Source organism: Mytilus galloprovincialis, chromosome 1, assembly GCF_965363235.1.
Source record: "Mytilus galloprovincialis chromosome 1, xbMytGall1.hap1.1, whole genome shotgun sequence".
Classification (NCBI taxonomy): domain Eukaryota; kingdom Metazoa; phylum Mollusca; class Bivalvia; order Mytilida; family Mytilidae; genus Mytilus; species Mytilus galloprovincialis.
Window position 1 is genome coordinate 65,457,286 of NC_134838.1, and position 19,797 is coordinate 65,477,082.

At 32.5% G+C, this 19,797-nt stretch overlaps 1 protein-coding gene across 5 annotated transcripts; it reads right to left on the reverse strand.

Moving 5' to 3' along the window:
* Positions 1–2,119: 2,119 nt before the first annotated feature.
* Positions 2,120–18,280, reverse strand: LOC143081780 (uncharacterized). Of its 5 annotated transcripts, none has more exons than XM_076257502.1 (4): positions 17,946–18,280; positions 11,863–12,459; positions 7,007–7,064; positions 2,120–3,098 (listed from the first exon to the last, which is right to left on the reverse strand). In XM_076257502.1, exons 2-4 carry the CDS (start codon positions 12,420–12,422, stop codon positions 2,457–2,459), a joined length of 1,260 nt encoding a protein of 419 aa, XP_076113617.1. In that variant the 5' UTR covers positions 12,423–12,459; positions 17,946–18,280; the 3' UTR covers positions 2,120–2,456. The 5 variants fall into 5 exon arrangements, with proteins under 5 accessions (XP_076113617.1, XP_076113614.1, XP_076113604.1 ...); XM_076257499.1 differs by lacking the exon at positions 17,946–18,280 and adding an exon at positions 17,355–17,403; XM_076257489.1 differs by lacking the exon at positions 17,946–18,280 and adding an exon at positions 17,226–17,359.
* Between the last annotated feature and the right edge of the window lie 1,517 nt (positions 18,281–19,797).

The window sequence follows — 19,797 nt, forward strand, 5'->3', positions numbered from 1 at the left end:
ACTGTTTATGAGAAGCAACACACGTTTGCACAAGGTTGGCAAGCACTCATAAATGTCATGAATACAATACGTATACTTCGGTAATATAAAGCTCTAATTGCGTTTCAAAAATCGAAACAAATGTACAATCGATCGATACAATATTGATACTTTTTGCTAGATGATTTTTTTTCCAAGCACCGCATCTCATATTTATGCAATGATTTAATGTGAGTTTGGTTTATTTCGTTCTCTACTATGCATAATTAAGACTGCTTGGTGTCGAACATAGCGAGTTTATTTCATTAAGAGTTCTTTATTATGCCAATATTTTTATAAAGAAAATTTCAGATAACAATTCTCATATATTGGTGCTTTTGGCAAAGACCCCCTCCCCCTTTTTTCTCAATGGACAAAGAAAGGCATGTCGGCCAAACAAAATCTCAGTTAAACGTGCGAAAGAAAAAAATTCTACAAAACACAACGTTGAAAATACAGACCAACACCATGGGTTAGTAAGGTTATCCTAAAAAGAATGGTGTGGGCTGGTGTATTGGTCCTGATCTATGCTGGTGTATTTGTCCTGGTTTGTGCTAATGTATTGATCCTGAACTGTTTTAGTGTACGGCATTGGTTCTGATCTGTGCTGGTGTATTAGGGTTCTTATCTGTGCTGATATATTGGTTCTTATCTGTATCAAAAACACGCAGTTTAAAAAAAATAGCCCTCTGTGCTGCCTTATAGTGTGTTTGATTAAGGAAATGAAGAAGATGTCAAAGTTTTTTGGACACTCGGAGGAGGTGCAAAATATAAATAAGGATTCCGGACATTAAGAATCGCAAACAGACAAAGGTTGAAGTGGATTATGTGAGGAACAGCTGGTTTTATCAATATTCAGCTTTCGGCTTGCTCGATATTTCTTTGAATGAGACGGACTATGGTGGGGATTTGTTCGCAATCCGATGATATTTCGATAAGTTTTTTTTTTTTAATATTATTTACATGTTTTGATTGGATGTCAGCGTCGTCATATCAATAAAATGGAGCGACCCTACCTTGTGAGAACTAAATAAATCTAAACGACAATTAACAGTAGCCAAACTGGAAACCAATTTGTTGGCCATGCATTTAGTCAAGGCGCTAGGCAAATTTTAGATTGAGTTGCGATTAAAATTTCAGAAGCTTGAGGTTGAAATCCATTTTTGGAGCATTGCTTATATGTAAAAGCAAGGAGATGGGGTATGATTGCAAAGGAGACAGCTTTTCACCAGATACCATATGTACCGTGTATATTTTGATTTTCTTTTATATCTTAATTATGTTATTCATTTATAGTGGTTTTATCATCTTTAGATTACTGATTTTCATTGTTCCATCTCATGACTGCTAGTATTTTTTTCAAATTGTAGGTCTATTGAATTATATAAAATAAGAAGCAGTGGTACGCTAGCCATTGAGAAAACTATCCACAAAGGACGAAAACGTGCTTGTTTAGATTCGCATTTTGTAGGTCACATTCGGGAAAAAGAGGACAGGACTGTGGGTTCGCCAATTGGTCGAATTGGGATGCCCTTCGTCATCTGTCACTGAAAACAGTCATAACGATCAACCGAAGTGTGATGTCACTCGTCCATTTTTATCCCCGAGAATATATGATCTGGACAAAAATAGGATTGTAATATTTCCCCCAACATAGTTGTGGACATACATGAGTATTCAAAAATGAAAGTAAGTCTACGCAAATTCTCGCAAAAGGTGAAAATAAAGATTTCGTTTGAAGAAAATCGTTTTCTCCCTCTCCGACCTCCTGCATATAAAATGATTGTTATTCAAAGATAAATGTACCGTTTATAAAATTATCATGGCTTTTTAACAAGAACCCAGAGATGGATACAAACTTAACCGGTATATGAATACTTATGCTACCTATACATGTATTTTAACAAGTGTTTTAACGGCATATGCCAATTGTAAAGTCCTTGTTCGGAGATCGATCTCAAGATCTTGTGCACTCACCACTAGCCCGCTTCTAGCAGACCACCAGAACGAAAGAAAATATTAGAGATACAATTAAAAAAATGGGAAGCTGTATACTACTAAATACTGAAAATCGAAAAAAAAAATACTCTTAAATGACCTATTGTATCAAATAATTTTAATGTATATATACTTAAAACTAATACATAAGTTGAATGAGTAAACACATTGCAAACCGGATTTGTTTGAACATATCATTTTCGGAACTATTGTATAAAATAATTATTTCACATCTATATACGTATAAAGATATACTTATATGACTATGACTAATCTATAATAAGTATGATGCATAGTAAATAAATTGCTCAACCGGATTCTTTTGTCTGATACAGAACACCTTTATTATGCCAATGATAAACAACCATACAGTGATGTGTGACACGAATTAACACTGCTGAAATAATCTCTCATAAATCACATGTATTTTTATGTCGGACTTAAAATTTTGTGTTTTCTTCACTTAAACTTGTATCCGAGTCATTATCATTTTGTTCACTTTTCGGAGATTGTTCCTCTGTTTCTCCTATACTAATAAATTCCTCTATCGTCGCGTCTTTTTCCATGTAAACATCATTTTGTTCACTTTTCAAAGATTGTTCTTCGGTTTCTGCTATACTATTAGTTTCCTCTATCGAAGATTCCTTTTCAATGTCATCGTCATTATTGTCGTGGTAATTTTTAGCTCTTTTTGAATTTATTGACGAACTATCTGAAACTTGGTTATTTTCTGAACTTGCCCCTGAGCCATTATCCTCAACTTTATCAATATCATTATAATGTTTTACTACACTTTCTTTAACTTCAACACTTTCAGCTCTATTACGATCATGATGTTCATCATCACTCATATATAACTCGTCTTTTTCGCATATACTTTCTAAGTTTTGATTACTGATATTATTGTCTGCTGTAGTAGATGGTACCACAAGATTTATACCACCATTTTCCTCTTTATGGTTATCAGACAGATCTATCGTCACGAAACCATCTTGTTTGTCGGGTAATTCAGCAAACACGTTCTTATTACATTCTTCTGAATCTGAATATCTCGGAGATTTGATCACATCTCCTGTTACCACCTAAAAAATAAAACACATAAAAAATTATTTTCACCCGATACCTATTATAACGGTCAGCATATAGTATTTCAATTGAAATGTGTTTGATCTTTGCAAGTAATTTTTTGTGCAGTCAGTACATTGAATTAGATATAACATTTTTAAGCAAAGAAACAGTTTATTTTTTAGAGAGATTGATAAGATATTGATTCCTGAATGGTCCAAAACAACCAAAATGGCATGTCCCTAGACCGCCTGTTCAACATTCCATCTCTAAAATATCGTAAAAAAATGTAGAAATAAATATTAATTTTACTTAATATAAGTTCTTTAATAATTCAAAAGTATGTTTAGAGCCAACATATTTTAATAAACAGCTTTTAACATAGGATTTTTTATTTCAGAAGGTGTGTCCCTAACACAATGTCCACTACGAAACGAAGTCATTAAAACTTGCTAATAAACAGTTTTATAAAATCAATGTAATTTTTTGTTTGCAAGAGATATAAACATTAGGGTCTTACAAAAGAAGTGATGCTTTTATAACGGCAATTAAATTGTTGGTAAGAAAAATTAAGCACATCAAATGGACCAGAGTGATACCGTATTTTTGTAAATGTCCACTACGAAACGGGTCAAATCTCCTTCAGTAACTGGTTTTAAAATTATGAAAAAAATATCATGGCAGTGTACAGCTTAGTAATGTCTTGTTACTATTGCAATATAGGGGTTGTGAGGGAAAAAAAAACATGTGAATACGTCCCCTACGAAACGGTCACCTACGAAACAAGTTTGGGAGAAAAACGTTTCGTAGTGGACACTACCACTACCATGCAGTCTTTTTTTACTCTTTTTTCAATTATATTCGTGCAAAGCAAATAACAAAGGTTAGTTTCATGTAATTTTTATTATGTTTTTATTAACATAGAATAGGGTTGATGTCAACTACGAAACATTTTGTCCACTACGAAACGCATCAAAATGTCCACTACATAACATGAGTTGTACCTTCATATGTGAAGTACTGTCTAACCTTTATCGATAAAAAATGGTTCTCCAATTCAGAAAAAAATGAGATTTTTCTAGTATATAGAGTAAACAAACTGGAATGACTATAGGAAACATTTAAAATTGCAAAAATATGTGTGTTTAGAAGCAGTTTCGTTTTGTCCCCTACGAAACAGTACACAAATTATGAAAATAATTACATTTTAAAGAGTATTTAAGATTGCACTTTTTGTTTACAAACAGGTCTATAACAGAGGTATTCAAAATAACTCTTGAAAATAAATTTTAGACTAGTTGATTTTCCATTTTTTTTTAGGTCTGAAAGGAACGCTTTTATTGAAAAACGCCCATATATAATTTTTGGGGGGTGGGGGTGGTAACAGGTGTTTTTGAAATAATTTCTTTGACTCTCAATTTCTTGAAAAAATAAGGATTTGTTTCTGATAACTGACCTAAATTTTTGTTTGTTTTGTTAAAATCTTAGTATTCTCAAATTATATTTCGGATTACAGAAAGATTATCAACACTTGCATGTGTATATCGAAGTTCGTAAGTTTTATGAAATGTGGATCGTATGCAACAAGTCAGATCTCTGGAGCCTTTTTTTATTTATTAATAAGTCAATATCACTGTAGGTGTAGAAACCACATAACATTTATAACTTTAGCAATTGAAATTTACACTTCGTGAGAATGTTAAGCTTACAATTGATGTAAAAGATAAATCTAAATGGTTAATATATTGATTTCAATCTTTGACGCTCTTTCAAACCATATGATTATGAAAAAATATCTAGAAATGTGGTATGATTGCCCGGCAAGGATACATGTATCAATATCGTCCACATGCCATGGCTATAGTTCATCATACGTCATGCACCGATTCATGAGCAAAATCCTAACCGTATAGTAAACTACAGAAGGTACAGACATGATAAAATGTTAAACAATAAAAAACAAATTAAAACACAACAGGTTTTTTTTTCTGTTTCGAACTTTTGTCAAACCAAAAAGACGTAAAATTCAAAATTCGGGCAGCATTATTTTAATAAATACCTTGTCAAAGCTATGTTTTTATTACGTTTGAAAAATAGTGTATGTACAGTTCAATGTTCTTAACTTCCCGACAGACATGATACAGTAGCCTTATATGTTCTGTTGCATGCCGGTATAATAAATGTGTCTACTTTCACAACAGATGTAATTTGTATGTATATGTCTAGTATTTATACCCTGTAGCAACTGTTGGTATATACTGGTATATACTCGTCTAATAGGTGTATCAATTCGTCATCTAATACGAATTTATAATTAAATCTAACAACGCAAAATAAATAGAAAATTGCGACCCCTTCACTCGTTGAAGGCCGTATGGTAACCTTTATATTATAGTTATCTACATCAGCGTCATTCAGTCTGGTAGATACTTGTTTCATTACACTGGCAATCATACCTCATCTTCTTATTTTCATATTGACTTGAGGAAAAGGATTTAACTTATGCCTAAACAGATTATTTTTACATAAGTTTAACCGAGAACGACGCACTGTTTAGACGAATAAAGACCGGAAGCAACAGTCCAGAAAACAGTGTACACAGAAAACTTAAGAGAGGAATTCAACTTATATTTAAAACCCTCATTGCAATAATACTCTGTTAACCTTAACTAACTTTCAACTCATACTATACGAATCAAAAGAAAGGAAATATCGTTACAACTTGGAGATACATGCATATGCTAGGGTAATTTCACGGCTTCAGAAGAATAGTCTGATTGTCTCAGTTAAGTTCTCATTCAAGTGAAGCCTCACTGCCGATGTCTCTGTGACAGTCAGGGAACTGTGCTTGTGGAATATTTTATTCTAGGACCAAAAGATAGATGCAATCATCATACTAACCAAACTTATAATAATTTAGTGAAGGGACATCACCAATAGAGCGGACAGGACATTTTATTGTAATGTCAGCGTCTTATCCTCCTTCTTGAGATTGAAAACTGTTTCATACAAATAAAGGAACAACTTGATAAGAACAGGCGCTCACTACAATTGGTCCAAAATGGAAATGTCGATTGCTGACTGATACACATGTTCATAGAACAAAACTAAACATGTTCATAGAACAAAACTAAACATGTTGTCAATCAGACATTGAATCGTCTTGGTGTTGTTATCTCTTAAAACAAACTAATTGTTGGTTCAAGCCAGAATAAGAAAACGTCTTAAAGTTTGATGTGAATTTGATATTGACTCGGAGTAAACTTAAATTTTAGTTTTGAAATATTATAGCCAAAATATAAAAAAAACATAAAACAAAACAAAAATACTTATAACGCAAGTAGGTTCAATAAATGTCTTTGAATTAGAAGCTAAACTATCATTAACCCAAATTAATTTTGGAATTTGGACTAATTGTTAAGCAGCACACGAAAAGAAAAAGCGAATTAATTATTCCACATCTCAGTTTCAGCCATAACTGACTATTGTTTATGGATGATTATTTTGTCAGATTCTGATCATAAACCATTAAAAACTAATTATATATTTAATACAACCTTCATATGAAATAGTTTCAACCTTTTTTATGACATAATATTGTCGTTAATTACAAAGGAAGAATTTAATAAAAATTGTTTTAGGTATGATTTAATGAAATATGATTATCATTTTTCACTGAGTTCTATTTTTAATAAAGACGAACCTTGAAAAGGCTACATACAGTTATATTATTTTTTAACACGTGCAATTCATGCAAGAAGGTAGAATCTTATGGTAACTCTTGTTTTTCAATAAAAAAAAATTAAGACGTCTGTTTTATTTAGAATAACACCAAACATTAAAAAATGTATTGCACCCAAATACATAAATAAATACATCCCATGTAGTACATGTAGTACGGAATTTTGGATATAATTTAACTTACCGGATTATCATTAAAACTGACTTTTCCTCTTTCTTTCCTCCTCTTTTTAAAACTTCTCCTACAAGTAAAGATACGCTTACTATTATTTACAAAGTACAAATTTATCAATCGTTTGACGAAAAAAAAGGGGGATAAGAAAAACTTGATTATATGTAATCAACTTGCAACATGCTAATGTGCCTAGTCCCAAATCAAAAACAACGCCAACAGTGATTTTAATTTGTTATACTTTGAATTCAATAATATTCGTTTGATATTTTCTATATGCTTTCTTTGCACATGTAGGAATAACCACGAAATCAAATATCATAATGCTTGACATTGTATTGACACTTGCTTATTGTTGAAGACATATGTGGACCTCTAGATTTCTAATGGTTTCTTTTTGTTTCTTCGGTTGCTGTCTCATTGATTTTAAATTGACTCATATCTAATATTCTATTTTATTAATATTGTTTTGACTCTTTTTGTTGTATTTATTTCAAGAGTCTCCCATATCTGAATTAGTCAGGCTAGCACACTGTCCAATCCTCCTCTCCGCGAGCAGTGCGCCATGATCCTATGATAATCTCTGTATATCCCTTAGGCCTCGCTATCAAGAGGAGAACAGTATAGATATGTTTGTGTACCCTTTTCTATAACTAAGGTCAGTGTGAGTATATGTCTCTCTCTTTCAAAAGATGAAGAATTATAGGTTATAGGCTACGAAAAGAGAAAAGAACAACATTGGCGAGTCATTGGTTGAAAAATCATTCTTTGTAGAACGTTATCATCTATAGTCAAAACCTTTTATTTAATTATTTGTTGTTAAAATATACTCTTGCTTCAAATCTTAAAATAGCTAATTAAACGCATTTGAATATTTGGTTTATATCCCTTTTTCAGCTTTTGCTCAAAGTGGTTTATGTATCAGATTTCTCAAAAAAATTGTCATGGGCATAAAAGATAAAAGAACAGAGAGATACTAAAACACAGATAATAAGATGAAAACTGATCCCTATTTCAACCATCAGATGTCCCCATAAAGGAATAAATACGTAGAGACAAAATAAAATAGGAATAAAAACGTCAAGACTAAATAAGGTCATGGAAATCTTTTTATCTTTATTTTTAAACGCTGTCTGATTAAGACAATGACTTTCTCTATAAGACGAGGGTCGTCTAAAGATCGTACTAACCATTTGAGTATCACAAAAGCACTCATTAAAAAAACTGAAGTATTATAAAAACCATTCCCTAATTCGCCGTTTCACAAAAACTGTGACAAATATTTTTGAACGAGTATAAACCAGATTTGTAGTTATTATCAGTGGCGGATCCAGGGGGGGGGGGGGGGGTCCGGGGGTTGGAACCCCCCTTTTTTTGGGGCCAATCAATGCATTTGAATGGGGACATATAGTTGGAACCCCCCCTTTGTCCTGGGTTGGGACCCCCCCCTTTTTAAATGGCTGGATCCGCCACTGATTATTAACCCTCCTAAAAAGCCAACTCAAAGTAGTCGTATCCTCAGCCCTAAAGACTTTTTTTGGTAAAGGATCTGCAGATTTTAGGGATTGACCAGGTCTAGTACACATAGTTTTTCAATTTTATTAACATTTGGATAAAAATATGATTATCTTTAGTAATAATATTAATACATTTACACGTATAATGAAAATAACTGTACCAATTTTATTGCACCAGATGCGCATTTCAACAATTAATATCTCTTCGGTGATACTCGAAGATAAATTTTGAAATTCCAAATAATATTACAAACATGGTAGAAATAGTTTATGACTAACTCTTAAGTTTACTTTATTGCATTGTCTACTAGAATTTTTCGGTTTACCTTGTTTGGGCAGAGAAGCAAATTTAAAGTTATGTAATGTCTGCTGCTTTGGTACTGGCAATATTTATTGTAAAAAATATCGAATTAAAAATAATTAGATATTAGAAGATGTGGTATGCGTGCCAAAGAGACAACTCTCCATCCAAATTAGAATTTGGAAAAGTAAACCCTTATAGGTCATAAACACGAAGCCTTGTATCACAACAAGCTATAAAGGGCCCAGAAAATTACCCATAAAACCAGTTAAACAGGGAAACCAACGGTCTAATCTATACAAGAAACGAGAAACGAGAAACACTTATGAACCACATCAATAAACGACAACCACTGAACATCAGTTTCCTTACTTAGGACAGGCAAACAAATGCAGCGGGTTTAAACGTTTTTATATGTACCAACCTTCACCCTTACCTAAACAATAGTGTAACATCAAGCCATAGAAAGACTCACTATAAAATATAAATTGAAATGGCTGAAGTCAATTAAAAGACAAATTTAAAAAAAAATCAATTGAACATACACTGAACGAATAAGTTTGATCTAGGACACAATGCAAATACAAGATCAATAAAATAAGGACAAGATGTTAAACGATATCAGAAAGACAACCATAACCTTGGACACTTAAAATGCCACCAAATTAAATAATTTACATATAAAAGACGGAGGCATAATAAGAGCCATTATTTGATGCTTGACATCGCAAAAATAGTAAACGTATTCAAGGCTGTCAAATTTATGTTAATTTCATTGATAAAAGAACAGATTTACATAAAATGAAAAGATGAGTACAGAAAAGTGCCTATTGGTGTCAATATGACGTCATTAACAGGCCTAAATCTAAACGTTTTACCTGAACTGACCATTTCACACATAGATTTTGGTCAAAATATATATGAGCTCATTGTTAGAGCTTTACCAAAAAAAAATATTTAACACTCATGCACATCTTAATTAGTAAAAAACAGTTTATCGGAAAATACTTTTTGAGTGAAGCGGTTGCTCATCCTCAAATATCAAATATCAATGACAGTCAATATCTCAAATGAGGCTCTTTTGACAGTTTTTAATCTGCCTTGTTGCACTGGCATCATTTCTTGTAAATATGTATACATCGAATTAATTAATAAACCCATAAAAGGAGGAGCCATGATTAGAGCCATTATTTTATGCTTGTAATTGCAAGAATAGTAAACTTATTCAAGGCTGTCAAATAGTATGTTAATTTCATTGATAAGAGAACAGGTTTTACTTTACATAAGTCGAAGAGTTAAGTACATACAAGTAACTTTTGGTGTCAATTATTATGACGTCAGAAACAGGTCGATATTTACACATTTTACCTGAATTAGCCATTGCACTCAAAACTATGGTCTAAATATAAATGTGCAAATTATACTGTTACAGCTTTACCCATAAAGATATTTTTATAAACACTCAGGCACAGCTAAGTCAAACAAAACCATTTAGTAGCATAACACCTCTAAGGGTAAAGATGTGGCTTATAAATAAAATAATTGTGGCATTATTTATTCAAAATGAGGCTCTTTCGACATTTGTTTTTCTAATTATATCTGTTTTGCATTACATATAAAAAGTTTGAAGCCCTAATGCTAATCTGTAGATCAAATAAAAAAAAAGATACTGATGTCCCACCTCGACTGATTTTCGAACTCAAGGGGCCAAAAAGGTGGCCTTATCACTTCTCCTCCTTGAGTTTTAGTTTAAAATTAGAATTCCTAGAGAAAAATTGATTTTAGGGACATTTTTATCAGTAAACTTTTACAATTGATAAAAAAAAGTCGTGGCAAATACTGTTGAAGCAAAATAAAAATATATTGTTGAAGCAAAACAAATATTCACCACATCTAACAAGTTTTAAAAAAAATTAAGTTCAAAGATGGTTATAATGGATAATACATAAATGTTTTAACAGGAATCACCCAAAATATTGGACTGTATAATGGACAATAAAAATAATCCCTCAGAAAAAAATGTTGTACAAATTAAAAGCACAATGGCTAAAAAAGATCGACTTGGTAGTGACACAAGCTGATTGTGAAACGGGAAATGGGGTGGGGGAGGGGAGGGTTAAACCAGTTGTATGTTTTAAATGTAGATTCATATTTTACATTCTCATTTTACTTTGAATATCTCTTATCATGCATTGTATTGCTAAATCATCCTACAAGAGGTCGGTCATTCAAAGACGTATCAACCGTATCATATACGTTGACGTATACGCATCTGGAGGTTTACCAATAAGCATTATGTGATCCCCAGCTTGAATTGCATATACTTTAAATAATGCAGATGGGCAACTGATTATTTTTTAGACTAATGCTAGTATTTAATTGTGTAGCTGACTTAATTGTGGAAAAGATGGGCGAAAGATACCAGAGAGACAGAGAAAAAACGTATAATAGTCTTATGCACGAGGTCACATAATATTTTTTGGTATATCTGCAGATGCGAATACGTCAACATATATGATACGGTTGATACGTTTTTAAATGACTGACCTCTATTAGGCGTTGTATAACAAAGTCGTCTTAAATACCCACTTAAGATAACTGAGATTGGAGATGAAACCATTAGCCTCCACTTGTGTAAAATAAATGCTTATCCGACTCTAGAACAACCTTCACAAAACTTTCAGGAACACCATTGCCGTTAAAAGAGTTTCATTTTGTGCAGGGAGGGTGAGATGTATATATCGGAACTCATAAGATGACATACCATTGCTCCTCATTTTAGTTCATTTAAGTATATATATATCATTCAAGAGGGTCTGGGTGGGAGTCTTTCATTTCTGTATTCATTTTTCTTAATGTAAATTTTAGCTATTCTTTCGATTTTTGGCCAATATTCTCTATTCTTTATATTGAGCGCCCTCATTATTCCTCAGTTTATTTTTTCAAACTATTTTTCTCTATTCTGTATTAGTTTGCCCTTTATTCGACACCAGTTGCCCACTATTCTGTATTCTGTAAACCCCATTGGGACCCTCATACAAAATACTTACGGTTTCCAGTATTTTTGATAACAAACACATATTCCGAGCATAATACCCACAAGCACTAAAGGCACAAGAATACCTATCACAATCGTCACGTCATCAGAACGTTCCGTGTAAGTAAACGGCGTAGATGTCTGTAATTTTGATGTTATATCCCAAATTTCCGTGTCATTTGCTCTTTCTTTAAATTGCACTATACCCAAAGAAAGATTTCCAGTTGTATTAGTTAATTCGGTTACTGATAATCCTTCAGAAGACACAATGGACGAGTTTGATACAGTTGCATTCGGTATGCTTTCAGTGAAATTGGTAACATTTAAATTATATGGTGTTGTTGTTTTGGTAAAATCAGTAATATTTAAATTGTATGTTGTTGTTGTTTCAGTAATATCGGTTACATTCGAAAGGTATGACGATGTTGTTTCAGTTAGATTCGTCAGAATTGTTGTTATCAATGTTGATGATGAGAGAGTGGTATTGGTGGCATCTGTAAATTCGGTTATATTCTTTTCATAAGACGTTACTGGTATTGTTGATGTTGAAGTTGTTGTCGTCGTTGTAGCCATTTTAAGATGATTTCATTTAACTTGGTACCATTTTCACCTGCAAGATTTCAAAATGAAAATTACAGTTTTACAGTAAAATTGAGGTAAGGATCATGGAGTGTATGTAGTACATGATAAATTTATGAACAATACATGTTCGTTCATGGAATAAGAATGAGTATGGAGTGTATGCTCTATTTGAGGGATTATGGGACATGAAATGTACACGAAGTTACAAGGAACATGGACTGTTTGTACATGAAATAACAAATGACATTAGGATCTGTACCTTTAATATAACAAGGAACATCGATAGTATGTATATGAGATACAAAAAAAACAAATGAGTTTATGCACATGAGATACCAAAAAAACAAATGAGTTTATGCACATGAGATACCAAAAAAACAAATGAGTTTATGCACATGCGATACAACCCTCCTTTTATTGATTGATGGTTTTCAATGATGAGCTAACGAACTGCAATCACTAGGGGAACAGTTTTTTCACATCAATGATTATGTGCATGTTCAATTTTCCAAACTCTTAATTCCAACTTGTTTCATCTTTTTATGATTGATAGAGACTTATCACCGGAATCTTAGTTGTCATGACAACATGCTTTTCATTATGATGGAGGAAGCCTTTTTCAAAGAAAGTGAGCTGGTCCCTTGTTATGGATGAGCCGGAGTTGTTTTGCTCACTCTTTAGTTTTCTATACGTTTTCTCAGTGATAGTTGCTTGCCTTTTCGTCTTGTATAACCTTTTGCTATAATATTATGTTGACGGTCTGTTTTCTACCCCTTGTTTGTTTTGAACGTTATATGTATATATATAAGAAGGTCCCAATCATCGATCAATGTTTAAAGATTGTTTACATAGAATATTATAGACATAGGTGGATCCAGCCATTTTTAAAAGGGTGTCCTAACCCAGGATAAAAAAAAGAGGTGATTTTCCAACCATATCCTAACAAATGCATTCATCGTCCAAAAAGGGGGTTCCGATACGGATCTGCCACTGTTAGAAACCGTACTAAAAATATCAAGACAACAAGCTAGTGTAATACTGTATGCCAGACGCGCGTTTCGTCTACAGAAGACTAATAAGTGACGCTCGAATAAGAAAAGTTGAAAGGCCAAATAACGAAGATGAAGACCATCGAGGGCCAAATATGCCCACTGCTTCGATTCACAAGTGTTATATGCAATCTTTAAAACCACTGTTAAATAATCCATCTATTTGGCAAATTGGTTTGATCCTTCAAGGAGTTTATATAATTTCCAGTCCCATATATGCTTGTCCTAAGAAGATTCATTTAAGTTTTCATCGATGAGTCAGAAAGATAATTTAAACGAATTAAAAGAGGATATCGTTCATAACCACCGACATTAGTCATTATTCCCTTTGTGCATTGTATTTTTTTTTTTAATTTTTGCGACGTAAAAAGCAAAAGATATGATGACATCATGTTGGTCGATTTCCCCTTAACTTGTTTCACTAACGGGGTCAACTGAAGGAAGTTGTAAAAACTACTAGAAGGTTAAAATTAAACTGTAAACTTATCGAAATGATTCATCTTACATATGTTATTCCTTTACAACAAAACTATATTTCGAGCTTCATTTACTGTTGTTTTAAATTTAGCATTGAAAAAAAGTATAACAAAAAGAGGACTTCAAGTAAATTAATTCTAAAAGGGTGAGCCCATTAAAAAAAAATCCAACGCTATCACTCATAAAACAACGTTGAAAAATGAAATGAATTAGTTAACTTATGAATATTGCTTTTGTAATTTGATCATATATTCTAAAATAATCCACACTGCTACATGTATTAGATTCTCAATGTATACAATTTTTTAAAAGGAAAAATCGAATAACGCTTTTGAAAATCAGTCTAAAAGGAATAAATTAAGGAAAATAAGCCCTACCGTTTCCAATTACTAGTATTATGAGAATATAATAAGAAACTGTAATAATTCATTATCCCATTCACTTTTTCGAATTAACACTGTGTACATACATGTATACTAAGTCTTGTTGAATACACATTTTCTCTAGAAAATTGACACGCACGAGAAAACATGCTATTAATATTGCAAATATATACTGTCGTAGTAACATTGTTATTACATGTATTTGTAGATATATAGGTACAATAAAGTTATTACATAAATTTGACGTCAACATACTGACATACATTATATACCTGTCAAAAGACTCTCTAGACAAAACAATAAAATATACATGGTATGTTTATGAATTCCGGTCACTCATATATTTGTATAGGGACGATTGTTAAGCTTATAAACCGCGAAAACGCCGGCTCGTTTTCTGCTTATTGTCTATTCAGCTATATCAGCTACTGTTTTTTTTTTCTGTACTTGTCAATCATGTATTTTACAATAAAATAAAATGAATATTGTCTCCTAGGTTATGAGCGAACACATAAATTAACGTTAAACTTTCTTTAGTGTTCTCCTTGCGGTCCGCGTTCAGCGACCGTTAATATCATGGAAAAGCTTCGAAAATGGAGAAACGGACTAAATAAATAACTGTCGAAAACGCAATTAATAATAAGTTCATTGTCGAAAGGTATATAGTAAATTCGAAGTTGCCTATGTCATAAGAGCAATGATCTTCTAAGTCTCCCTTTTCCCTATTTCTCCAGCTCTTAACAATAACGAAAATAATAAAATAATACTTCCATCAGTGCAAGCCATATTTCTATCGCTCCTGGTTTATTTGTTCTCTTATATGATTGGTGTACTCCGCCATGAAGCGGTCTTCAGTTCTCTGACTGTATGGTATGAGATTAATACATCGTATGCATCTGCAAACAGTGTCATGCAGTTGTGTATGGTTTCTCGATTTTGGGGTATTATATTTTCATTTCCTTTCGGTTTAAAGCAAAGTTTTGATCGAGTATTGCAGAGATTGAAGTAACGGGTACATATTGTTGGAATTATTTCCAATAAAATTGAGCATGGAAATGGGGAATGTGTCAAAGAAACAACAACCCGACCAAAGAACAGATAACAGCCGAAAGCCACCAATGGGTCTTCAATGCAGCGAGAAATTCCCGCACCCGGAGGCGTGCTTCAGCTGGACCCGAAACAAAAATGTATACTAGCTCAGCGATAATGGACGTCATACTAAACTCCGAAATATATATATAAAAAACACCTAAAATTAAAAATCAATCAAGACAAACAAAGGCCAGAGGTTCCTGACTCGGGACAGGCGCAAAATGCGGTGCATGTTTACTGTCAGTAAGTTTAAGAACTATGCATTGCCATGAATTGAGTTAGAAATAGCATCCAACTTGATTGAGATTTCAAGTCGTATACATTTTACATTTAGAACAGTACAATAAAATCATCATAGATACCGTTTGGTCAGGATTAAAATTTTGTATTTGCGTCAGACGCGCGTCTCGTCTTCAAGAGACTTCTCATGACCCCCAGAATAAAAAATAAAGATAAAAAAGGCCAAATAACGTACGAAGTTGAAAAGCATTGAGGACCAACACACACATACAATGTATCTAAATATTCATATAGACAAAAAGTATAGCAAGCACAAAGGATATATCTCGTGGGTTTTCTGTCTTTTTATTATGTTATTGACTAATATACGTACTATCGTTATTATTTAAGAGAATGTAGACAAATCATAAAATCTCAATATTATAAGAGGAAGACTAGTTTACTGTAACAGTACACGTTATTCCTAAGATGATTTCCCTCTTTATAGGAAGTCTTCCTTGAGAAACCTTGTTCCTCGAAACCACTTAGAAATCTACATTTTACTTGAAAAATTGATAAAAAAATCGAAATAAAGGATGTTTAAAAAAAGATCATAAACGATTCATTTGATATATTTTTGTGTTTTTGTTCAAACATGATTATCGCATTTTAAATATTAAGCGTTGATGATTCTGAAAAATGAACTATGGCCTTTTCTTAGTCTTTGCGGACTTTTTCATTAATCATGTATACATACATGTATTTCTACATGTGTTTAGGTTTAGTCAACAAACTAATATGCTTATTGTCAACATGCATATTTATTATGATCAATAAGCATCTAATATAAAATGTATGTTTTATGTCAAGTAATAACGTATTGTTGTGTAGGAACAAGCATGGCTAACCACAAAACCAAAAGAAGATAAAAGCATGTTAGTTTTATCCTATACAAAGCAATGATCTCATTACAAAGTGATTAGCATGTTTATCATACGCCCCATATCACAAATATACTGCCGGATAACTACTATAATGATTTGTTTCCTACATTTTATTTCTTCCTGACTCACACATATACTACGTGACTGTGATTATTATTTTTTTCTCATTATTTATGATGGGGAAAATAGATATTAACTCGTGCAAAAACAATAAAATTTTGTCAGATTAACTAAGCATAGAAATGTGCAGAAATTACAAATAAAAGTTCCATTTCTTCGAATATAAAATGAATTTCCACTAAAAGTTCCAATACAGTGGAACTATACCGTGTTTTTAGAAGTCCGATGCACACGTCTATGTCTGGTTTGAGTACCAAATAACTTTTTCATCGATTGAAACAGTGACCTGAAAATGACAGTGCATGCGAATAAAGTATACAATTTTAAATAACTTCAGATGCAGATGCCGTTTTTTTAAAAAATATCACTTCATAAAGCACGCTTTTAGATTTTAGCCTTATTAGCAAATTTTAAACCCTTGAAAGCCGGGGAAGCATAAATACGTAGATACGTTATAACATATCGATCAAAATGGACCCGAACAATACAGACTGAATATTCAATACGAACCTATAACATAGTGTGTGTTAAATCCCTTTTACATTATACATGTTATATTAGATTACAAGTCCTAAACCTCGATAAAACAATATATTGTGTAGTATCTCCCAACATATCTCAATAAAAAGGTATACTTACGACATGACTATACACTTGTTTTGTCAACTATTTATTACTAATGACCTAAGGTGACAGTTAATTACAATAACAAATTATAACGCTGGAGGATACACTCCTACGTATAATTATACACTCTATTTCATTTGATTTGCAATAATTTAAAAAAAAAGTGTACTAAATATTTTTTGCACAGTTGCATACTAGAAAGTTATCAACAATTCATAAAAAAAAGATGGAAACAACAGAGTAAATTTCATCCGTTTGAAGCACTATTATGGATTTACCTGCGCATCTGGAACGCGCAAATCCGAATATGACTAGCCAAAGATGTATACGAATGGAAACAGTTGCAGAGCTATATGACAAAAAAAAAAAATACGTACAATAATAGCCGAATATTTGAAAGCCAAAGATGTATGAGAACCGAAACAGTTGCAGAGCCATTTGACCAAAAAGGACCCAAATCCACCAATTGTACCTTATTTGCTACGATTTCATTATTTTATTAATTTCTATTCTACTTTCGAGTTACCGCAACTAGCTTACGCAGAACTAATTAATTTAAAAATGATTTACAATGTAATTCTAATTATATCAAAGAAAACTTACCAATTAAAAGAAAACAGCAATCCTATTTAATGTAAAGGTTATTATTAAGACTACAATGATACATTAAAGTAGCATTTGTAAAATGAAACCGGAAATTTTAGCTAATCTAGATGTAGCACACTTACTACCGTTTTCCTGTAAAAATTTTACTATCAAAGAAAAAATATACCGGTTTTCAAGCATTAACTAATATAAGTACCTTCGATAATTTTTACTAATGATGTGAACTGTTAAGACCCAGGTTACATGCCTTTTTGATCGTATATATATGTAGAAATTAAAAACATGTGAGTAGGGAGCGCACAATGACAGTTTCCGTTTATACTTTTATCAATGAAAAATTAATGATCATCAGTAAATTAAGATTTTCGATGAATCATCAACATCATAAAATATGCCAAACTCTCAGATGCCTCGATCTATAAAAGTTGAGAATAAAATAAATAACACAGATTCGCCATGAAACACCAGATGACTAATAAGACACAGATGTGACAAACGAGTCATTGACTACTTTCTTAACTCGGACAAACACATTAACATGATGCGGGGAAACAAATGAATTTTATTTTACAGTAAACAACGCCAGTCCAGCACTACTCTAAAAAAGGTGTTCACTCGATTTTTTTATGATATTGGTGAGCAGTACCTTAACCTTTTAAATTGTTTTGAATAGCAAAATACACAAATTTTCATATATGCAGTAAGTGCCCCTTTCCCTCCCGAGACATTACTTTACCAAGATTGCCATTTAGAGAGCTTTAGAAATCAAACACCAGTCTTCAAAGATGATCAAACGATGCGTGCAAATGTAACCAAAAGCTGCACGCAAACTAAATGATTTTTGCGCGCAAATGTAATGGTAATGCACCGTTCTAATCATTCTGAGATATTTTACCAACTCTTTGCGTGCATTGAATCGTTTCTACACGATCAAAGATCAACAAAGACAAATAAAACTAACAAAGTATGAAAAAAAAATTAATTTCAAACATCCTTGTTTATTGAAACAATTTTAAAAGTAAATTGATTCAAATTTTTAGTACGATTTTACTTTGAATTTTTTTATATATCATAGTGTTCTTAACTTACTGGAAGGGTCGAGGATTAATACATCTGGTCGATCATTTAACAAGGGACAAAAACAGAAACAGCCAGTTCTCTAAACCTTTATCTATACATTGGGGTATTCGAAACTTACCGTTAAGTTGTAGGTAGTAATATATAAACACATCTTTTCGCAGTCACTATTTTTTGTCAATAATGATGAGATTGTTTTTGACTTTTATATCAAGTACTTATCTATTTATACTAAGTGAACTCAAGTCATTTGACTTAACAAATAAATGACGCATAGGATGATAATGAATTAACAGTTCTAATTTTCTTTATAAGATGAGTACATGCACTCTTAGTTGACGGATGCCAAAACGATGAATGCAACACGAATAGATTTTTTTTCATTTCAGAACGTAACAAAACACGTTTTTTTAAAATTTTGCAGGTCAGTTAACTTATTTTTGTCCATCTGATGAGTTAAGCCTTTTTCAACTGATTTTTATAGTTCGTTCTTATGTTGTACTGTTATACCAATGTCCCAGGTTAGGGGGAGGGTTGGGATCCTGCTAACATGTTTAACCCCGCCACATTATTTATGTATGTGCCTGTCCCAAGTCAGGAGCCTGTAATTCAGTGGTTGTCGTTTGTTTATGTGTTACATATTTGTTTATCGTTCATTTTTTTACGTAAATAAGGCCGTTAGTTTTCTCGTTTGAATTGTTTTACATTGTCTTATCGGGGCCTTTTATAGCTGACTATGCGGTATGGGCTTTGCTCATTGTTGAAGGCCGTA